Source organism: Malaya genurostris, chromosome 3 (genome assembly GCF_030247185.1).
Source record: "Malaya genurostris strain Urasoe2022 chromosome 3, Malgen_1.1, whole genome shotgun sequence".
Taxonomy (NCBI): Eukaryota; Metazoa; Arthropoda; class Insecta; order Diptera; family Culicidae; genus Malaya; species Malaya genurostris.
In genome coordinates, this window is record NC_080572.1 from 277,944,459 (window position 1) to 277,966,490 (window position 22,032).

General features: G+C 38.5%; 6 protein-coding genes across 7 annotated transcripts; 4 read left to right on the forward strand and 2 right to left on the reverse strand.

Annotated features, from left to right (window-relative positions):
• Positions 1-319: 319 nt before the first annotated feature.
• Positions 320-1,965, forward strand: LOC131434345 (putative glycerol kinase 5; the record flags this gene model as incomplete). The annotated part of the gene is made up of 4 exons (XM_058601013.1): positions 320-419; positions 480-979; positions 1,042-1,134; positions 1,186-1,965. Coding segments are annotated over 4 exons (1,473 nt in total), but the record flags the coding sequence as incomplete, so codon positions are not given.
• A 3,082-nt stretch (positions 1,966-5,047) lies between these two features.
• On the forward strand, positions 5,048-6,135 carry LOC131436669 (large ribosomal subunit protein eL18). Of its 2 annotated transcripts, none has more exons than XM_058605522.1 (3): positions 5,048-5,068; positions 5,341-5,427; positions 5,570-6,135. In XM_058605522.1, exons 1-3 carry the CDS (start codon positions 5,066-5,068, stop codon positions 6,047-6,049), a joined length of 570 nt encoding a protein of 189 aa, XP_058461505.1. In that variant the 5' UTR covers positions 5,048-5,065; the 3' UTR covers positions 6,050-6,135. The 2 variants fall into 2 exon arrangements, with proteins under 2 accessions (XP_058461505.1, XP_058461506.1); XM_058605523.1 differs by having other exon boundaries at positions 5,066-5,121.
• Positions 6,061-8,292, reverse strand: LOC131436667 (folliculin). The gene is made up of 4 exons (XM_058605521.1): positions 7,734-8,292; positions 6,492-7,652; positions 6,329-6,431; positions 6,061-6,267 (listed from the first exon to the last, which is right to left on the reverse strand). The coding sequence occupies exons 1-4, from the start codon at positions 7,774-7,776 to the stop codon at positions 6,150-6,152; spliced, it is 1,425 nt and encodes a 474-aa protein (XP_058461504.1). The 5' UTR covers positions 7,777-8,292; the 3' UTR covers positions 6,061-6,149.
• A 2,155-nt stretch (positions 8,293-10,447) lies between these two features.
• LOC131436799 (regulator of MON1-CCZ1 complex) lies at positions 10,448-12,702 on the forward strand. The gene is made up of 4 exons (XM_058605721.1): positions 10,448-10,644; positions 10,726-11,599; positions 11,660-12,529; positions 12,588-12,702. Exons 1-4 carry the CDS (start codon positions 10,531-10,533, stop codon positions 12,647-12,649), a joined length of 1,920 nt encoding a protein of 639 aa, XP_058461704.1. The 5' UTR covers positions 10,448-10,530; the 3' UTR covers positions 12,650-12,702.
• A 119-nt stretch (positions 12,703-12,821) lies between these two features.
• Positions 12,822-14,423, reverse strand: LOC131436801 (uncharacterized). The gene is made up of 2 exons (XM_058605722.1): positions 14,076-14,423; positions 12,822-14,019 (listed from the first exon to the last, which is right to left on the reverse strand). Exons 1-2 carry the CDS (start codon positions 14,097-14,099, stop codon positions 13,090-13,092), a joined length of 954 nt encoding a protein of 317 aa, XP_058461705.1. The 5' UTR covers positions 14,100-14,423; the 3' UTR covers positions 12,822-13,089.
• Positions 14,424-18,113: 3,690 nt separating this feature from the next.
• Positions 18,114-18,899, forward strand: LOC131436790 (adenosine 5'-monophosphoramidase HINT3-like). The gene is made up of 3 exons (XM_058605707.1): positions 18,114-18,406; positions 18,468-18,664; positions 18,806-18,899. Exons 1-3 carry the CDS (start codon positions 18,205-18,207, stop codon positions 18,848-18,850), a joined length of 444 nt encoding a protein of 147 aa, XP_058461690.1. The 5' UTR covers positions 18,114-18,204; the 3' UTR covers positions 18,851-18,899.
• The last annotated feature ends 3,133 nt before the right edge of the window (positions 18,900-22,032 follow it).

The window sequence follows — 22,032 nt, forward strand, 5'->3', positions numbered from 1 at the left end:
CGTTTTTTCAGAAACGATTGAGTCGATTTTCAAAAACTTAAACTCAAATAAAAAGGTCAACGTCTATTAAAAAAACAGGTTGCTTTTGAGCTTTGGTACGGATCTCACTTCCGGCAAGGTTTTGTGATAAAATATTAGTAAAACTGGACCCATCAAGCATTGTCACAACTTGAAATTTATAGAGAAAACCGGATCGTTGTATATTTATCACTAAAGAACACTGCAGATACCGGAACACCAACAATAGCTAGTGTTGTACACGATACACTAACAAACTGGAAATGATTAAATTTATTTACTTCCAAAACCCATACTTTCTTTGAAGATTGAATTCATTTATCCGGCAACGGGACGAGAGGAAATCGACGCCATCAAATTATGGAACAGCGTTCAAACCACGATCAAAGCGGCGATCGAAGGTAAAACAAACCACTATTTCCGAATGTCACAATCAAAGCTCAAAGTATCGGACATTTCAGAAGCCAACTTGACTGCCGCTCAAATTTCATTCCTCGCCATCAGCTCTCACCGAGGTTCGTTCACCTGTTGGAACCGATGCAGTGGGATGGTTTATCATAATTTTATAACTGCGCAGGACCTACGGGCGGATCAAATGGTAAGGGACTGTAACGATGGGTTTATGTTCAAAGCGTTCAAGATGAGCGCAAGTATGCTTCACTGCGTCACGCGGAGTCAACGGTACTTAGGACAGAGTGTGTTCAATGTAACCAACGCAGATGTCACCATGCGGCTCGCTTGGGTACTTGAACAATGTCCAGGAATACAGCAGGATCTGAAGCAGGGCGATGTGCTCTTCGGGACGATCGATGCATGGTTACTGTATCGATTGCGAAGAGGTGTTAGTTCTGATAAAGATATCGACCACATCAGCGATATAACGAACTGTGCGGCTAGTGGATTGTATGATCCTTTTACACAGGAATGGACCGAATGGGCCCCGATGTTATATCCGATAAAGGTAACATTACATTCTGCATATATTAGGCCACTATAAATTCATCGAATATAAGCTTGTTTTAGAGAAGTATACTTCCAACCGTCGTTGATAATTCTTTCGATTTTGGTTATGTGGATAAATCGTTATTCGGAAGCTCTATAAAAATCGGAACATCGGTAATGATTAAATTCTAGATACTGACTAACATTATCTAATACAAATTGAAGATTTCAGACATTTCAGCCGCTTTGTGGGGAAACTGCTGCTTCGATAAAACTGATTTATTCATTCGGATGGATACTACGACAGTTGTTAACATAATAACGAAATCCACTTGTCTAGCCTCAGAACGTGAAATGTTTACACGGATTGGCTATAAACGTTTGAGCGCGACTCAGGACGAAGTTGTCTACGTGCTTGAGAAAATTTGCAACGACTGCACGAGTGTTATAGATTGGGGTATGAAAATAGACCTGTTTACTGATCATCACGACGCTTCGAAGCAAGCATGCTCCGTATCAGACTCTAATGGAGTATTTTTCGTTTCTGAGTTCAATGTGATGGGTCGGTGTGATATCACTGCTGGTTCAAGTTTCATCGGTATCAAAAAGGCAACCCGAAAAGAACACTTAGTTCGAGCGTTACTGGAGAGCCTCGTCTATCGTTTCGCTCTTCTGTACGTGAGTGCTCACAAGGAAATTCAGTACCAATCACTGGAATGTTTTACGAAAATTAAAGTAGATGGCAGTGTAGCGAAAAATGACTTCGTTTGTCAGATGCTAGCTGATATCACCAGTTTACCAGTTGAACGTGGAGTTGCTGCAGATGCCTCAGCACTCGGAGCTGTCCTACTTGCAGGATTTAATTCACATATATGGAATAGTAAACAAGAGTTGCTCCAGGTTAGAAAGATTGATAAGATCTTCCTACCGAGTCCCAATAGTAAATTGAAACTTTTACGAAACATGCGCTGTTGGGAAGAGTTGGTGGAAAAATTCAAAGGTTGATTAGTACCATAGTCTATGAGTTGTAAGCGCACTTATCTCTCTAAAAGTCATTATAAAACTTGAAGTTACTGCTCATTTATTAATATTATATCACAAGTCCTTTTTTGTATGTGTTCAAAAATGCTTGAGATTACAAATCACGATTTTTTTTTTGCTTTTGCCGCTAGTACTGAACAAAATCCGTTGAAGTCTAATTTACAGATGAGTGAACGCCGATCCCTTCTTGCCGTAGGTTAGTACATGTTCTTTACAATGAATACCTTGATATCCCGCACAACTTACAGAAGAAAGAAATGCTCAAAATATTTTGGATTTTCAACAATATCATAATTTTGGTATGAAAATATATCTTCAAGTTTACCAGCTCCATCAAGTAGAGAGATTCTAAATTAATATTAACACCATTTGACAAACTTCTTTAGAAACTTGATTGAAAGCCGCATGATTGATTGATCTTCGTTGAAAAAGTCTGTAAACTCGAAAAAAGTCTGCGGAATCAAGAAGGACGAAATTGGTTTAGCAAGAAAATGAGTATCATATAGATTTGAAAAAGTCTGTACGTTTTCACAAATGTCTACGAAAACTATAATTTTATAAAAACCTGTCTGCAGCTTATTTTAAAATCTGACGAATTGCAGCGATTCTACAGACCTAGCAGCTGTGGGTGTGAGCAAGTCTAGGAAAAATTGTGCGAAATTAAGGACTATTCACACATATCCGTTCCGGTTCAGTGCCGGCACGACACCGTGCACGAACACTGAAATTATTTCATTCGTTTTCTATGCGCGCATTCACACCTATCCGGAACAGTGCCGTTTCAGTACAGTTCGCCATCAGTGTAGCGTCCGTCCGACAAATTCAAATTCGTCGATATTTTCTTATTTTCACTGAAGTCGATATGTCATTGCCTTTGCCTGTCGGAACGGAAACGGCACGGAAACAGAACGGAAGGGTTCACTTTCACTGTACCGTCACGGCACTGATCCGGAACGGGAATGTGTGAATAGTCCTTTAAAAAAGTCTAAGAAAAAATGCGGGATTAGAAAAGGTTTAGGATGAAATGCGCGGAACTGACGAGTTTAGAAAAGTTTAGAAGAGAGGAATTAGAAAAGTTTAGTATTTTCAAAACAAAATTGAATTTGTCACCAAATTAAAAAATTTTATAATTACTCAGAATATTAAGATAACTTGCAACAATCAAAATTATAAACAAATTGGAAAGAGCGGAACACGTATAATATTATTCATTTATTCATTTAGCAGAAATCGACAGAAAATTGAAAAAATTATATACAATTTGCAATAGAATAATTATAGTGAGATTCTTCATTACTATAGCTAGTTCGAAAACAAAGAATGGGACAAAGTAAGATTTTTTGCATGATTGGCAAAGTTTAGATTTATAATACAGAATTATTTAGAAGATACACCGATCGACAGGAACATATATAAAGGAAGATGTGATCCATTGCTAGTATGATTCTGGCTGTTCTGATTATCTCAATCAAAAACCTAGAGTGCCTATAACCAGAGTGACGACATCTCATCCGTAATGCTGGCAACAACTCAAAACGTTAAATCCGAAATGTTGACAGTTTCGTTCGCTTTGTATTGTATTTGACAGGTCGTTTGCTCGTTTGGAACAAAGCTGTCATTCCAAACGAACAGCTGTCGTCACTCTGGTTTAAGGCACTCTACAAAAACCATAAACCATATTATTCCTCATGCCTGAGACTCTGTTCAGGAAAGCTTCGAAGAAAAATATCCAATTTAGGCAGCAGTTTAAAATAAATCGTTTTCCGACAAAAAACGCGTTTAAAAGTTTAGCTGGCTAAGCACTTTCAGTATATCTGCGCATATACTTATGCGTGTAACTTAAACCACTTAAAATCTCGAAATATCCCTTCTCTCATTTCTTGTATACATGATTTAAGCGCAATTTATGAAAAAAAAATAACGATGTTTTTTTGACACACTAGTGTCGTGACTCGACAGGATCCAGACAAATACGCGTCCGTTCTCATCTATATTCGTCTAAAAACTGAAGCGCAAATCCATGGTACTATGCTATCTCATTGAACGAGTGACAAGGACATCAAGTAGGGATCTACTTGTCTCGCATTTTATGCTTAGCTCTTTCTACATCTCGTGCACATGTATGAACACAAAGCAGGGTTGCTCAGCTATGCAAAGTACATGGAAAAGAATCCACAAAACTTTATTATTTGTAATATTTTCAGTTTAACTTATATACAGATTACTGTTTCTGCATAATCGCTCATCCTCTACAACTAGCTGATCCCATTACTTAATATACATCGTCAATACGTGAAATCTAATTCAAAAAATTCACGAGTGTTTTTCTATATTCATTGTGTAACCTCCCTCTTTGAGAGGGCCCAGACATATTCTCCTTGCAGTGGATAGCTGGAAAATACTTCCAACGACAATCATTATAATCACGTTCAATGTGGAATATATGATGTCGCAAGAACCGCGCTTTATTTGTGTAGTGATGCGCACAAATAGCGATGTTTATGATGATTATCGCTGGTTACGTTTTTCAGACCTCAAGTGAAGCGACAATATTATGGTTATTTTTATGAGCCGAGGTCTACTCACTTTTTTACTACATTATACTTTTACATTATCAAGTGGTTTCAACGTTTATCACTCAACTCTTTGTATGAAATTATCCCCGGAACCTTCGACTTTCAAACAGAATTGCCACAATCGTCACAATAATCGAAAGAAAAAGTAAATAAAGAGAAACTGTCACTTCCTCTTCGGCCATTTGAAAAATCAATCGAGAAATTGTTAGGGTAGAAATTGGTACGGTAATTATGGTAATTAATGGTAATGGTAATTCAGGTACGGGTACGGCAGCACACAAAAACTACAGAATAAAATATTTTGTTCTGCGCAATTTAATTATTTGTATACTTTTTTGTTGAGTGTATATATCATCCCGCCTTGGAAAAACCCGCCTCAGTTGTCGATGCGGGCGAGCATTTTTGCGCCTATCAAAAAATGTCATCGCTGACAGCTAAATTATTTTTTTCGTTGGTAGCTCTGGTTCTTTCTTTTTCCGGTCTTGAAGATGGTAAGAGTAGTTCTGTTGGAAAATATTTCTATTGTTATTTTGAGCTGAAAATGGTAAAAGTTATAGTTTTCTAAACAATTATCACATCAGCAATAGCTTCAGTGATTTTACGCATAAAAAACTATGCTTGAATTCTATACTTCGCGATAAAATACAAACGATTTTGATACAATGCTGCATGTGTATCGTCCGGCTTCATTGCTGGTTTCATTTCGTCGAAAGTGGATTGACGTTTACTAACATGATTGTTTTTGTTCATTTTCTAATTTTAGGGTATCGATATCAATCACAAGTGGGACCGTAAGGTTCGCCGTACTAAGCCAAAATCTTTGGATGTCTACCTACGGCTTCTAGTTAAGGTGAGATATTTTCAATATATTGTTTACATGAGATTGCAGCGAGGTTATGAACGATTGTCTATCTGTGGTGTCGCTAAAACCGTTCAGGGTTTATTTTGTCAAACTAAAATTTTAACAGTTGCTTTTCGTTTCTTGATTTCAGCTTTATCGTTTCCTTTACCGCAGAACACATAAGAAGTTTAATAAGATAATCCTGCGTCGTTTGTTTATGAGCCGTACAAATCAGCCACCAATTTCGCTGTCGCGAGTGGCCAAGCTGTTGAAACTGCGTGGCAAGGATGAAAAAACAATCGCCGTTGTTGTCGGAACTGTCACTAACGATGACCGCAAGCTGTATGTGCCCAAGATGAACGTCTGTGCCCTACGTGTGACGGAAAAGGCGCGTGAGCGAATTCTGAAATGGGGAGGAAAAATCTACACCTTCGATCAGCTGGCGCTCATTGCACCAACCGGAAAGAATACTGTTTTGATGCAAGGTGAACGCACTGCCCGGGAAGCCTTTACCCACTTCGGTCGTGCTCCTGGTGTACCGCACTCCAATACCAGGCCCTACGTTCAGTCCAAGGGTCGCAAATACGAGAAGGCTCGTGGTCGCCGTAGCAGCTGCGGTTTCAAAAATTAAAACACCCTATATCGGTTCGAAGGAAACAAAATTCCTTTTATTTTTTGTGTAACTAAGTGAAATACAAAGGAGTAAATTCAACATAAGTGAAGTTCTCGTGTCATAAGTGACTGTACCAGTAGGTGATGAGTACTTGGTCTTGCTGTTGGATACCCATGATTTTCTTAATTTTGGCCACGTCTTGATTGGAACTCATTTTCCGGATGCAGACCACTTTGCTGAAAAGAAACGAAAGAAAGCCGTTGGTTTGATGCTTTGACGTCAAAACAAAAGATGTACTTTTTCCATTCCTCGATCAACGCTCTCAAATGTTTATCCAGTACAGAATCAGTGAACAGTTCCTCGTCCATGGCTTTTATAATCTTCTGAAGCAGTGTCGGTACTAGAACGGAAAATTTGTTAGTTACACAGCGCAGATCTTCAACAAATTCGGAATACATACATTTGGATGGCAAATCTCCATCCCAAACACAAACTGCAACCGTGTCGTCGCGATCATCAACTAAATCAATTCGCATAATTCCAGCAGAAGGGTTAGGTGCTACCGCATCCTGATTCAAGTTGATTATACGACATTCGTTCGCCGCCTTATACGATTCAGCATGCGATCGGACCAATTTGTGCATTGGTTCTGGTAAGAGTTTCTTCAAATTTTGCACCAAACAAGTTCCTTTCACCAAAGGTCCTCGAATAACGATTTGAATCCCAGTCAAAACGCAGAAGCAAACCGAGAGAAAATCTCCCTTTAATGCTTGTCGAAACTTACGAAGTGAATATTTGGCCTTTGTGCGTTGATCGATTTGACTGCCGTCTTCGTCAGATTTCCCAAGTCCCATTCGTCGCATTAAAAAGCCTTCCTTGTCGTTTTGTACCATGGTGAATCCTTCCTCTGTATCCCTTCCTAACCAAGCAGGAACAGAAGGACTTCCAAGGGTAATACTTTCCGTCAGGTATCTCGCTCCAGCCCACAAGACAAATGCAAAATGGGCGTGCAAATAGGCGAATACTGATTCTTTGTCGGTTAAATCTACAAGTGATCGTGTCGTTGGAGGATTGTTCGCAAAGCCTTGCGTTATTCGTTGCGCTCGCTGTGAGCCTTGTGCTTTCAAATCATTTTCGTATACTGTTTTCGCATAGCCTTGCAGTTCTTTGGCAATTTTCCCCAAAGCTTCCGCTAGGAACGGCTGAATGTTTAGCAGAAACATTTTATCTTTCATCAAAATTACAATGGAAAACAGTTTGCTGAAACCGCGTGCTTCCGAGTCCATGAGCTGGAACGTGTAGCTTAATACGTGGCCTCGGTGAGCATCACCGAAAAAAACCAAACCACCATCGCTGGTCGAAGCCGTCGTGGAGCAGCTGCTTACTTCACTGCTAATACTGCGAAATGCTGCTTTTTTCACCAGTTCGATTGTTTCGCTTATGACCGGTACTTGGCTACTGACGAAGTGAGCGTTACTATCCGGGTCTTCACTTACCATTCCCATGCTGTTCCCAACCGAGTTGCAAGCCGGACATCCTTTCCGGTCACTATCGAAGTGAATGTCCAGCTGATGAATGTTGGTTTCACGCAACGTTTGAGTGCAGAACAGTGGACCGGGTCCTACAGAATAGAACGAAATGTGTATACTGGTAACCAGAGATCGATTTATGAAATAACAAAATTTCTCATTTTATGACTCACCATGGGCTTCACAAAAGTGACACAATGCAATTATTGCATTCATAATCTCGAAATATGAAATTAAACTGACAAAGAATCTAATAATAATTCATTTCAGTGAATATTAGTTACAACTAGAGATGGGCAATTCGCTCCTGAGCTGTTCCAGTGAATCGAATCATTGAAGTGAGCTGACAGCTCACAGCTCTTTTCAAAAGAACCGCAGCTCACCAGCTCACTAATGTGCTACCGAATTCACTGTATTATGACGAAGGGAACACGCAACGAGCTGATCGGATCTTCGGCTCTTTGAAAGATTCAATTTAGTCGACATCAATTAAAGATAAATTAATTCGCATTGCATTCATTGCATCATTGCAAATCAATGATTCAATTTCGATCATGCATATGAAAGAAAACCGGTGCATAAGAAAAACGGCGCACAAAATGAACCTTAAGTTCAAACTAAAAGAGCTGATGAGCTGATACATCGAATCGATTCCCTTTGGTGAGCTGATCGGTTCGGAGCTGTTCACCAAAATGAGCTGTTATGCGCACCTCTAGTTACAACTTGCTTAACAGCTGATGTGGTTGTCATTCTATTATGGAATTCTTTTTAGCTCCTTCGTGTTTACAAATTTTTTTCTTTAAGTGTCATCCATCACTGTTTACGTTGCGACACACAGAGACAAAACAGCTACAGAAATTGACAAAATTCGTTAGTAATGTATTTTTGTCAGGTATTAAACTTCTAAAGGAAACTTTAGAATCTGTTTGAAATAGATTTCAACTTCGGCCATAAAGTTGCTATCGATGAGAATTTTTGAGTAGAAGTCTTGGAAGAGTCGGTACATTTAATTGTTTTCTACAACTGTGTCCTTTGTTCGCCGTTTTTCATTTATATTGAATTTAATAAAAATCTCGATTTCAATCGTCTCTTCGAAAAGGGGAATTCATCTGTACTGTCTGATTTATTCACAGGTAGCAACCTAATTTGCGGTAATAAACACCCCTATTCTGTACGTCGATCGATTCGAAATATTTCGATCGAATGTGCAATTTCCATTCTGAATTCCGTTCGAGCAAAGACATCATATTAACAAGATATCCAGCTCTCACATTTCTCGAACAAATCATTGGCAATATCCTTTTTTGCGAGCATGTCGCCCTCAGGTGAGTCCGCATCGAATCTCATACATATAAGTATGGAAGAGAAATGTCAAATTCGTGCGCGCCAAAATAGCAGCACTGCGCACCCATACAATTGACATGATATGTTGAATGTGATGCCGTGCGATGGCGTTGCTGAACTGAAAATTGATTTCGCTCCAAGCTGACAGGGTCTGGTTCGAGTTAGGTATTAACTCAAATATCATTTGTTCGAGTTGTTAAATTTTCGAACATTACTCGATCGACTTGCGTACGTATTGCTTCTGTTGGGTTCAGAATCGTTCTAATTTGTTTATACAAGTGTGACGGTTTCGTTTACTAAGAAATGAATAATATAAAAAGAAAAATAACGTGTAAGTAGTGTTGACAGCTTTGATGGTTAGTGTTCGAAATTTCAAGTGTTCCCGAACGAGAATTGATCGAAAGTCGAACGGAATAAAGAATGCAAAATTCGAACTCGAACGAAAGTGTAGACTGTTAGAAAACAGTATAATAACTGTTGAAGGGTTTCAAGATGCGCTGAACGAACCCCATATTCACCCCGATTCTGTATTTCGTTTGAATCGGATTATTTCGAATATCAAATTTTGCATTCTGTACCTCGATCGAGTTCGAGTTTTCTATACAAAAACATCATTCTATCGAATTACAGAGTGCAAAATTTTACATTCGATTGAAATATTCCGATTTGATCGAAGTAAAGAATAGTGATCGTCAGAACGGATAATGATTACAGAAAAAACGAAATTACTATCAACTGATAAAAATCGATCAGCACTTAAACCAAACTAGCACGCCAGATGAATCTTTTCCCCAGAGAAAACCTAATGCAAAATTTAAAGTATTCCAGCGAGTCAGGCAAGTGCGAAACAGGGAAATGAAACTCCGTGATAACCCAGCACACGTTCCGCCACACGAGCCGGTTCTCATACAGACCGTGTGCTGTACCGTGCTCACACCAGACTCATGAGTGTGTGCATGAAAAAAGAGAGCCGCAGCGATGGAGCTCGTTCATATATGAAACACGTGAGCTTGCATCAAACACGCACACGAAGTCTGCGGTGTGGCTACTAGATCGAGAGTCGTGTGCTCCGTACAACCAGCTATCGAGTTGACTCGTGTGCAGCCTCTTGTGCTGTCTCGTGTGCTGGCTCGTGTGCTGACTTGAGTGTTTCCTCAGTTTTCGAAAAAAAATCAAGCGTTTAGAGTATTCAATAATGCAACTGATCATATTCATAATCATGTGTAGTGGGAAACACACAAATCGTTTAATATTCTATACAACTCTTTTTTAAATGTTTTGGTGTTGGTTGCAATATTAAATGCTCTTGAACGCTTGATTTTCTCTAAAATTAAGCCGAATCTACATGTAGGAGAAAATTCAGAAAGCAAATCATGCATTTCGCACTAAATTTTTAACAATTTACGAAAGAATTTTTTACTGTTTTATTAAAAATTATAAATCCTTCAAGCATCGAATTGGACGAATCTGGTGTGAACTATTGGAAAGTTTCACAATTCTTTTTGCTTCGGTGTAGCATGTAATTTGAGAAGATCATTGACAACTGAATATTACGGAAATATTATGATACTGCTTGTATTCTTTTAATCCATGATTTCTATATAATATCAAGAATAAAACTCAGTAATGGACAAACCTGTCGATTTTCAACATTATTATTTGGAGCTGTCGCCGGAACCGGTGAGATTCGATGCCGTGAGCCAGCTGACTAACGTATTTTTCGATGATGCAAAACAGCAGGTAAGTCATTTTTTATTTGATAAATTTAGATTTGATGCTTTTCTAGAATGTATTTGAGTAATAGAGGGTTTGTCATCGCAGGTGTTTGCCGTCCGTTCCGGTGGAGCTACAGGGATCGTGGTGAAAAGTGCAAAAGATGCTCAGAACCTATCCTTCTGCATGGAAGATCGTGGTACAATTCGGTCGATAAAATTCTCTGTTGATAACCAGGTACTGGCGATTCAGCGGAACGAGACTTCGGTGGAGTTTATTCCGTTCAACGCTAATCATCAACCGAACGTACAGGAAATGTTGATTCATCAAGGAAAGAATGTTATCTACGGTTTCGTATGGGTGCAAGAGCGTCAGGTGGCTCTAATCTCCAATGCTGGAGTGGAAATATTTCAGCCTAATTTTGAAAAACGAGTTCTTAAGTCGATCAAATCGTTGAACATTACCGTTAATTGGTTCAGTTTTTGTCCTACGTCTAACTTTGCCTTGTTGTCATCAAATATGGGAACAATTCTCACGCCGCTCATTTTAAAGCCTTCAACCATAACAAAACTACCACGGTTAGAGCTGGGAACCGGACAAGGCTGCTCCGGTCGGGATGTCACTTTGGCACAGTTATACGGAACAAACGCAATTTTGATTCTAAAACAGAAACAGAATAGACAATTTGAAATAATCATCTATTTGCTGAACGGACCGGGGCTAGCTCCGAAGAAGTCTCACATACTGCGTTTGGGTCAAAACGGTCGTTTCGCAATGAACATTGTTGACGATGTAGTCGTCGTTCATCATCAGGCAACGTCCACATCAATGCTGTTCGACATTGCCGTAGGAGGAGCTGAAGTTGAACCCGGTTCCGGTGCTGCCATTCACCAACCGATCATTCCTGCCAAGACAATCAAACCGTTTGCACTAGAAGTGCCTAGTATTTCACTGGACGGAAAAACTATTAACTGTGATCTTTGTTAGTAATCCATATGACTAGATTTAAGAAGATTTAGCTAAATAGATTTTCATTTTTTAGACTCTCAGCACTGGGTTCTGTTCCAGCCCAACATTGTAATTGATGCTAAACTTGGTTGCATGTGGTATGTTCTTCTGAAGCTGAACTCCCTGTGCACTTTAATTACCGATCGTTTACGGTTGGTAGAATTTCTTCTGCAGCGAACCGATGGAAAATCGGTTCTCCTCGATGTACTGAAAGATATGACGAGCACTAGCTACAGTGGAACTATGCTACCGATTATTGACAGTGTATTCAATAAGCTTAACGCCCTATACAAAAGTGTTTTGGATAATGAACTTCAGAGTCAAATGGCGTTGATAAGTCTATCCAGTAAGGCACAGTCCAACAAAGCATCGGTGATACCACGGGTCGTTATTGATCAATCGGATATGTACACCGGAGTATTTGCTATCATAACCGATTCGGAACAGCTCGGAAAGATCCTGCTGCTCTATCTACACTCACTGGTACGCCATGGCATTTCCCCTAATCATGAACTGAGCAAGCAGATTATAATCGATCTGGTCAAGAACAAGCAAATCGATACGCTACAACAGTTGCTCAAGTACGCAGTTCTGAACGAATCCAAACCACTGGCATGCTTTCTTCTATCCCTTTCCAACTCGGATCCTTCCATTTCTCAGATGGCTCTGGATATGCTGTCGCGATTGAATGCCAGTGAAATTATCCTGGAAGTGCTACTAGAGAAAGGTCAGGTCATTGAAGCGTTGCGGATCGCTAAACAGTTGCCCGGAGCTGATTCGCTTCCAGCAAGAAAGTATTTAGAAGCGGCCAGTAAAACGAAGGATCCGCTAGTATTTCACTCGGTGTACAACTTTTTTCAGGCTAAGAACGTGAGATTACGTGGATCACCTGATTTTTTGAAGCGTAAGTTATGGTCAGTTGATTGGTGCATCATGTTTACGGAATGTTTTTTATCTTCTAGATGAGCAATGCACCGAGTATGTACAACATTACCAGCTGTTGATCGGCAACGAATGTTTGTAAAGCGAAACTATTGTTGATGCTTATTTATCCGCTGTATAAAATGTGATATCTGATTTATTCGAGTATTTTTTCCACCCCAATAGACTCTGTGTATGTTAGCATTTTTTGAAAAAACACTAAAACAATATTCCTCGATGATAATCCCGACGAAAATAACTCTAACTGTGATTTCGTTTCCGATTATTTCAAGGTATTAGTTAAATTGATTTGAATGAAACACTTTTTACTTTGCATACAACAGTCTATATTAGTACCTTACACATGTGGCTTGCTTTCAGTTCTAGATGCATTTTAAGTTTTCACAAAAAATAGAGTCTAATCAATTATTATCTTACTTATGTCGGAATATTCTGTATTTCTAAATATTACAAACGAAGAGACAATAGGCGAGGGCTCGTATGGATATGAGCATTTACATTAAAAGAAAACGAAACTTGTCCCTACTCATCCCAACTGTTGGATTCCTGTTTGAATAGCAGCTCGTACATGGCCGCCGGGTTCGGAAGTTGCCCGCCGGATGGTCCTGCACTGGTGTTTCCATTTCCTCCGGCGGCACTGGCACTGGCTGCAGCGGTCACGGCAGCATAGGCCGCTGCTTGCTGTTCCGCATGGAGCTGAGCCAGTGCCTGTTGATGTTGTTCCAGGACTAACATCGATCCCGGTGGTGGCGTACCGTGACTGAACGGAGACGACCAACTATTGGTAGCCGGAGACTTTGGCGGTAACGGTACCTTCCGGTGCATTCGATTGTAATGTTTGATATAGTTGGAATTTGCGATCGCGCCGCTGCTATCTGCATCCGGGGCCCGGATGTAAATTTTGATTTCCATGCGACAAAATGGACAAATAACGGAACCCTGTAGTTTGCCTTCCTGCATAGAAACGTTGATGTTGATATCCTGAAGTTCAACATCCTTCGATCCGAGTTCACCATGCGTAGTGAGCCAAGAGAGAATATTCTGTTGTAACTTGGTCCGGTAAATTTCGACCAGTGTCTCACTAGAAGGTACCGGTCGTGAAACCGGTGATTCGTCACGCGAGTCGCTGCTCGTCGGATTGGGAGGCGTTGGTTTTGACACTTTGACAATCGTTGTTGCTTGCCGATCTAGTTTCCGTAACAGTTTTGCTGTAAGGTCATCTATTCCAAGCTGATTGATTCGCTCCGACAGGACCTTCACCAGCCGTCGATGACCCATCGGTAACTTGTGCTGCGTGGAGATGTCATCCAGGTCTGATTCCCGCATAGCGGAAAGAGATAGCAGATTATCGAATCCGGTCAATTTCAAGGCTTCCTTCACTGGTTGCGGAATGTAACCGAGGGGCGAAAGTATCTCCCAGAACACTCTTGTAGCCATGTCATCTTCAGCCGGCTAGAAAAGAAGCTGAATTATTCGTTGTCAAAATAACGCCTCAAACTTCTACTAACCGTATCCAACTTTATTTCCGACATGATGGTGGTTCTATTTATTACAGATTAATTGAGAACTGTTCCAAATATACTTCCGGTTACGTTTCATGCTACCGTAATCGCTTTTAATTACCATCAATTAGATACTACATATTGGTAGTTCGCATTACAGTCGGTTAGATACACTTTTTGTTTATCAAACACTTTCTTATCTGCTTTAAATTAAAAGCAATTCGATTCAACCCATAAAGTTCAAACCACTGTATTCTTCCCAAACTTGGTAACTAAACAGAAGTATTTTTACATAAATTTAAACATAATGTTTACAAAATAGTGGATAGAGCTTCAGTAGCAGTCTATAATACACAATCATAATTTTATAGCGATGAAAAGTGACGAGATTGTAAAGAAATGTCAAATGATTGAATTATCGTTGATGCTATAAAACTTGCATGCTATGTTAGGGTAATAGTGAAAAATATAGGAAAACCACCCACATTATCAGTACCAAGGGGGATGACACTGTTGAGTTAATTTCGATTCCAATTGAGAAGTCAATCGTGTGATGAAAATTCACTTATATTTCTACTGTGACAACATCAAAACTCTTCGAAATGCACATTATTCTTTATTATTACAAACAAGAGATGATACATCCACAGGTATCTCTACAAAATATTACCGCAAATGGAGAGAAATGACTGACAGCTTAATAGCGGCCCTTACACGAGCATTATTTTTGTCATTTTTAATGATGACTAAGTAATGATGTATTTCAAATTTGATAGAAATCTCGTCATTACTGCACCATTACACGTTCATTAAAATGATATTATTTTTCAGAAACGACATTTTTAATGACTCGTGTAAGGGCCGCTAATAACAAAGTTTTTTGTACCAACTTGAATGTTTTATTGCTTAGACTTTTCTCTACTTTAATTTGAATTTTGCTATTAAAATTCTTACTAGTAAGGTTCAAAACGTGAGCACTTTTTCCATTTGGAAATCAAATGAGATAAAAAATTACTGGCTAGTTTTGCAAATTGGTCATAATTCTTCCATCCTGAATATGCGGAAATAGTCAACTTTTGTCTTCAAAAAATGATAGATTTTATTTACATAATATTACGATACGCTATTGTTTAAAAATTTATTTATATTTCGAATTATATGTTTGTTTTTTTTTAATTCCTAATAAATTCCAACATTTTCTTATTGAATTACAAAATTTTGAGCAGGCATTGTTCGAGTGAAATAGACGGACCATGAATGCAGTAATGGGTATGCTATTGAGCTCATTTCCTCTATAGTATTCATATTAGAAAACAAAAGTCCGTGTTGGTCTGCAGATTAGACACAACGTACTTTCCTGGAACAGAAGAATTATTAGGAATTTATTTTACGCCTAGTACATTCAATTTCTGTTGACATTATGTTTTTTTAGATGAGAGCAAAATGATTCTGAAGTTTCTTCCTTGTGTCATTTCTTTCCTGACAAATAGTTTCAATATTCACATTTTCAATAATGGATGGAAAAATATTTAAGCCATTGCTCCTTGAGCCAGGCGCTCAAGCAAGTGCTATCGTAGCCAACATCTGGGACATTTGGTGAGCAATCAGAGCGCTCAGAGTATGGTAAACAAACATTCCAGCATTTCAAATCGAGTAAAATCTTAATTTTCTTATCGTATAATTATTAATATCTACTTATTTCCAGGTAGGTGCGTTGAGGAGCACTAGAAAACATTGACTTTAGGCGTGATGTTTTCTTTTTGTATGCTAGATTCAAATGAACATAATAAAACACCATATTTCTCCAACCTTTGTTTTTGTGACTTATTTTAAATTTAATAATAAAGAAAAATCCATTCAGCGTTCCGTTACTGATGACTCGGCAATTCATAATTCAATCCTGATCCCTTCTGCCGAACTAACAGTAAAATTTCTGCTGACAAGTTCGGCAATAATTGACAGTTAATTAATTTAGAATTGCCGAGATTCTCAGTAATTATACATTTTGCCGAAACAATTACCGAGCACTCGGCTGTGTAAATCTCGGCATTTTATTTGCCGAGATTCAGTAATAAAATTTATGTGTGTAATTCATTGTTTTAATTATGGTTGAGATATTCTTGTAAAAACAATTTAACTCTTTTCTGTTGAAGCCGCACGACAATACTCGCTTCTATGTTTTTTTTTTCTATTTCGGACAGTCCACAAAAATCAGTATGGCAGTTATAGGACATCAAGACTATGAATTTGGTTGTGGAGGTCAATTGATTTACTGTTACTACATGGAATGAGGTCCCGCTTAATGAGGCTTAACAAAGAAAAAGTCTATATTTTACCGTGAAAACGTTTTTATTTTTCAGTATAATCTCCATTTAAGGCAATACACTTGACCCATCGGTTCTTAAAAAAATTGTCAGGCCTTCAAAATAGGTTTCCGTTTCTGCAATGATCTCAGCATTCGACGAAAACTTTTCAGGTTTGGGAATAGATTCGCTGGGTTCCAGGTCTGGAGTATACTGGGGGATGGTGGACCAATCTGTATCGCAAATCATTCAATTTCACCGTTGCTTTTATGCATGAATGCGCGGGTGTGTCTTTTTCCATAGATTGATGAAAACTAGAACTCGTCTGACACGATCAGCTGTTCAAAACACTAATGAATAGACTGTCATGAAATTTGGTATTGGGCTATCTAGAAGCTTGTTCTCAACAAAAATACACACAATTCGATACCATTCACGTCTTTTCTGTGAGAGGTCCGGGAGAGGTCATTCCATGTAGTACATATTGCATCTATGTTCGCTCGCATCATCTCGCTCTATCACCGAGAGAAGCGAGTAACCAATCGACATGATAACTGCTCTCGATCCAGCAAATTGTGTTCGCTAATCGAAATTAATGACAGTTGTTTGAAACTTTCGTGGGGGATGTTAATTTTTACACTGATTCTCAATAATTAGACCCTTTCATTAGATTTTCGCGTACCAGTTCTTGTCCGCATGTCATCCGAAACAGTGGAAAATTACTTACGGTTCAAACAACAGAAACCAAAGCATTGAAGTGTAGTGAACAATTGATTATTCGAAATGAACAAATATGATCTATTCAAAAGTCTGAAATTTGGTTGTTCCAAACAAATGTTGGTTTTTTCAAAGACTAATGCGTTGGTTGAATCAAACAAGAACTGTTATTGTCACTTTCACTGTCGACAAAAACAATCGTTTGAATTGTCCTGAATTTATTTATTTTCACAATGTTTTTTCTGCGTGTGCTTGGATGGGAAAGAGACTTAATATCAATCGCTTCGGTTGACAATAAGGTGCACAGTATCGAGTACGATAACGTCAAATACAAAATCCTTGGGTACGTGGTAGACGATGCCATAGAAGTTCAAGTTCAGGACCTTCCCCCTTAGGTCAATAAGCATTACGTTAAAAAAATATGTCGTAATACGGAGAAATTCTTTCCATTGAGAAGGAGCCCGGTATCCGGAATGGCGTGCGAGAGTTACGCATGCGACTACAGAAAGCTATTCTATCTTACGCGATTTTTGGTCATGGCGGGAAACATCCTTGTAAATCGCTGGTTACGTACAAGAATCAGCTTAATACATGCCAGATTTGTGAACAACCTACTCACTACGGTAAAAACTACAAAAAGGCACCTTCGTTCAAGGACAAGGATAACCATTGAGCAACGTTAACTAGTGAGCCCAGCACTCCTGAGTCAACTATCGAAATAAGCAATGCGATTATCAAAAACAGTCCTCATCCTCCAAAACAACAACAACCAACAACAACTAACATCAATTCACACATCACTAAAATCAACTTAAGAATTAATAATGACGACAGCAGTGTGTATAGCTTCTGAACTTCATTCGGATCAATTTCGGAATGATTAAGTTGAAAAACCAATAATACTTAATTATGTTTCTAAGACGGTTCAACACACACTCCCTTTACCTTACACTGCATTGAAAAATTGAATGCGATGGAAATATTGCATGGAAGCTCTTATCATCTGATTGAAGAAATAATAGTACAAAGTTCAAAAAAGTTGTCAAGAGCTTTAGTTTTGCAATATCGTCTAGTAACTGCAACTAGTACCCGTATATCTGAGACAAGTTAATCCAATGTCTTCGGCAAAGATTTTGGAGAATTGCATTTTCTGCAAAATAGCCTCCGGAAAGAATTCCAATACTGCCATTCTCTTCCAAAACGAGCGCATCCAGATATTCAAGGATATAAGACCGGCGGCTGATAACCACCTGCTGGCTATTCCTAAATACCACATAGACGGTGTACGTTCCCTTACTCCCAATGATAAACCTCTACGTAAGCCTATGACATGAATCGGCGAATTTTATTTACAATGGCACTTAATCGTTTGTTACAGTCGAGGAAATGAAAACGGAGCTAGTCAGTGTTTTGAGGGATCAGTTTCAAGTTGATGAAACCACAATTCTTTTAGGTTTTCATATTCCACCGTTCACAACAGTGAAGCATTTACATATGCACGGAATAGCACCAGTCAGCAACATGGGATTTATTTCGAAAATGATATTTAAACCAGGAACAATGTGGTTCAATACGGTTAGTATTACGGTACCAAACCGAAACGTTCTTTTCGAATCTGATTTCGAAACAGAAAAATTTTTACAATTAAGTTATGTTTTTCCCTTTTTGAAGGCTACCAATACAATTATAATTCTAAGCAAATTTTTTTCATTTCAGGCTCAATCTATTATTGACGGACTACCTTCGGCACCGGCCACTTGATGGGTTTACAGCTCGACCATTTTGATAATATGATATCAGTTAGAGTACATGTGTTTGTATTTCATTAATTGTGCTTGCTTCGAAAATAGTCCTTTGTGTCAGTTGGCATGTAAGGAGCAATTCGTTTCTGATAGATTTCTCTGGTTAATAATTTTCGAATTTCAAAGCAATTCTGACTATAGACAAGCCATTTTCAAGCATACAAATGATAGCGCGCATCACAGACTGCCTTAATTAATCGCAAATATTTACAATCACAGATCCATGAAAAAAAAACACTCAACTGACATTGAAAATGTTAACTAGTAAATCATCAACCCAATGTAATAGCTATTGCGTGAAGGAAAGTTTTTGCAAACAATAAAAATCGGGATATTCTTATGGTATCTATACACCTCTCAGTTGAATGTAAAATGACAAAAATCGGTAGTAATTTAGAACAAAATCTTCTAACATTGTTTTTCTTGTTGTTTGCATATCGGCCTGTAATTCAGTGAAATTTCGGAACTTTGCATGAGATCGCAAGTTCTTCCATTTGAAACAGTTTGTAAAAACCGGTTCAGCCATCTCTTAGAAAAGTGAGTGGCAATATTTGTCACACACGCTCAAACAGAGATTTACTCAGTGCATTACCATTCGAGCTGAGTCGAATGGTATACGACATTCAACTCTCCGTGCCTTGGTTTTCACAGTTATTGCATAGCTTTCCTAAAGGGTGATTTTTTTTGCTGGTGTCTTTTTGGCAACACTGTTTTTGACAGATCACGCGTGAATCGTGTCTTGTGTCATTGTCAAACTTGTTCAGTTTGGTCTATAATTCAATCATGAATGAGCGCTGGCAAAGTTGGAGGAAGATCCACTTTTTTATAGAAAAATTTCTGGTTGAATAAATACGTCATCAAGCAAAATTACCGCAAAAAGTCACTGTTTGGTGTGGATTATCGACCGGTGGCATTTTTCTTGAAATACCGGCCGATGTGTTGGAGAGAATTTGCCAAAATTGGACCTTGCGCATGGACCATCTAAAGCGGAGCCGCGGCCAACATTTGCATGAAATCTTCTTCAAACATCAAATTATATTGATCGTCCTATCGATTCCAATAATAATTTAATCAATTTTCCTATTTTGTTGTTTTTTTTTTAAATCAAATCAAAAGCTCTTTAAAAATCACACTTTATATGAGAAATGCAAAAACCCAGCGCATTCAGTTTGTGCTAGTTGACCGCTTTCGGCAAAAAAAATTTCAGAATTGGTTACGTTAATGTTTGATTCTAACAACCTCCTGGGGGGGGGGGACCTGTTTTAATCCACCTAGTGGAGTAATGATACTTTTCTCATATAAAACGTACTATCATGTATATAATATCGTGGTATTCTTCAAAATAGTTTTCTTCGATTCTTGATCCGGAACCGAAATCGGTTTAATTGACCGTTTACTGATAATGACTACAGATTGAAGTAGTTTTTTTGCCGATTTAGAATTTTTCACGTTTTCTGGTTCGCCCGCGCGATGATATAAAATTTTTAACACACTTTACTCTATAATTCCGGGACCAGATATCGGATCCGGATGAAATTCAGGAATTCCGTACAAGACCACAGGACCTTCCATTAAAACTTAAGTTAATGGAAGTTTGTGAAAATTGGTCAAACTATCACTGAGAAAAATGAGTGTGATCCAGTGGCGTCTCATCCTCATGTGCATCTCGTGCACAACCGGTAAAATTCAGTGAAATTGTTTTTTAGATTATTAATGTATTCGATGAAAGCAGGTCGGATGGTACCGAATATAAAATTATGAGCGATTTTATCCACAGCAATTCCACAAAATTTCAAGTATCTCTTGTCATTGTATTAGTGTTTTTTCCATGCACACGAATTACTGCACAGATTCAAGAAAAGAACGAATTACACAGCTCAGCTTTAAGATTTGTTGTTCTCTCTGTCACGTTTAGCTCTGTGAGAACTTGTATGCATACTTTCAGGAGGGGCTTCAGTGGCTTATGCTTATGGCAGTTGAACACAAATTGCTGTCTCAATTGCAACTTCAAAACGGTTTTATTGATGAAGTTATTGACAGATTTGTCGATGATACGACATAAGTTTAATAAAAAAATCAAAATTTTTTTTGTAAGTAGTCACAGTGGCAGCAGTCCCTTGCTTCGATTCTACACTGGACCCTTGATAAGATCTGCTTCTATGAGCTTCTATTTTAAATTAACACACATACGTTCCTAGGCTATGGTGCCCACTTGGTCACTGTTTTTTTGTGCTGATTCAAATAGATTGTATAAAATTGTCCTTATAATGTGTGGTTGTGTACAGGGCCGGTGAAACATGTTAAGCCCAGGTGGGTAATTTTTCGTGCGGGGGGTACGACCCATCATTTCGAAGAATTAATATATAAGTAGAAATGAGAAAGGTCAATTTTTTAATAAAATTTTGTTTCGGTATAACTTTGCATGAAATTTCGATCTAAAGTATTTTCGGTATGTTGTTTTGAAACAAATTGCGCATTTAAACAACGAATAGAACATAAAACTATGAACTAGTTTTAAAATCACTGATAGAAGATGCTGGACACGTTCATCCAGTTCTCCATGATAGGAAACCAATGCCTTGGTATTACATTTCTTTTGAAGAACTATTTGACGTTCTTTTTCAACAGACTTCGCACCCGACTCCTAGCGTACCGAACCATTGCATGACTGGTGCAACAATCCTACTGATACTAAGAATCCTTTCAGATCGGGATTCGAACATACGACAACTGGATCATAAAACCAGCGCCCTATGCATTGAACCGCCAACTCATGATCGAGGTCATCAAGAATTTTCTCGAGTACGAAGAAACAGCTGATTTTCGATCCAAATGTGTATCGCACGGGTATCGAACGGCGCACGAAACAAATCCATAAAAAATTCAGCCGCTGAAGTGCGTAACACATTGTTCAAAAAGTTCCGGGAATGACCCAAAGATGACGTTTGTGTTGTCAAACAAATCTTATTTTTCGAAAGTACCAACCTTCAGATGTCATGTGTTCAATTTTCACGTCAACTGTGTTTGTGGTACACACTAAACCTACCGACATATAAGTGAAGCTACGTATTAATTACGAAAAAATAGACAAATGAATTCCTTGTATTGATAAAACATTGCTTCTTAAAAGGCGCTAGCTCA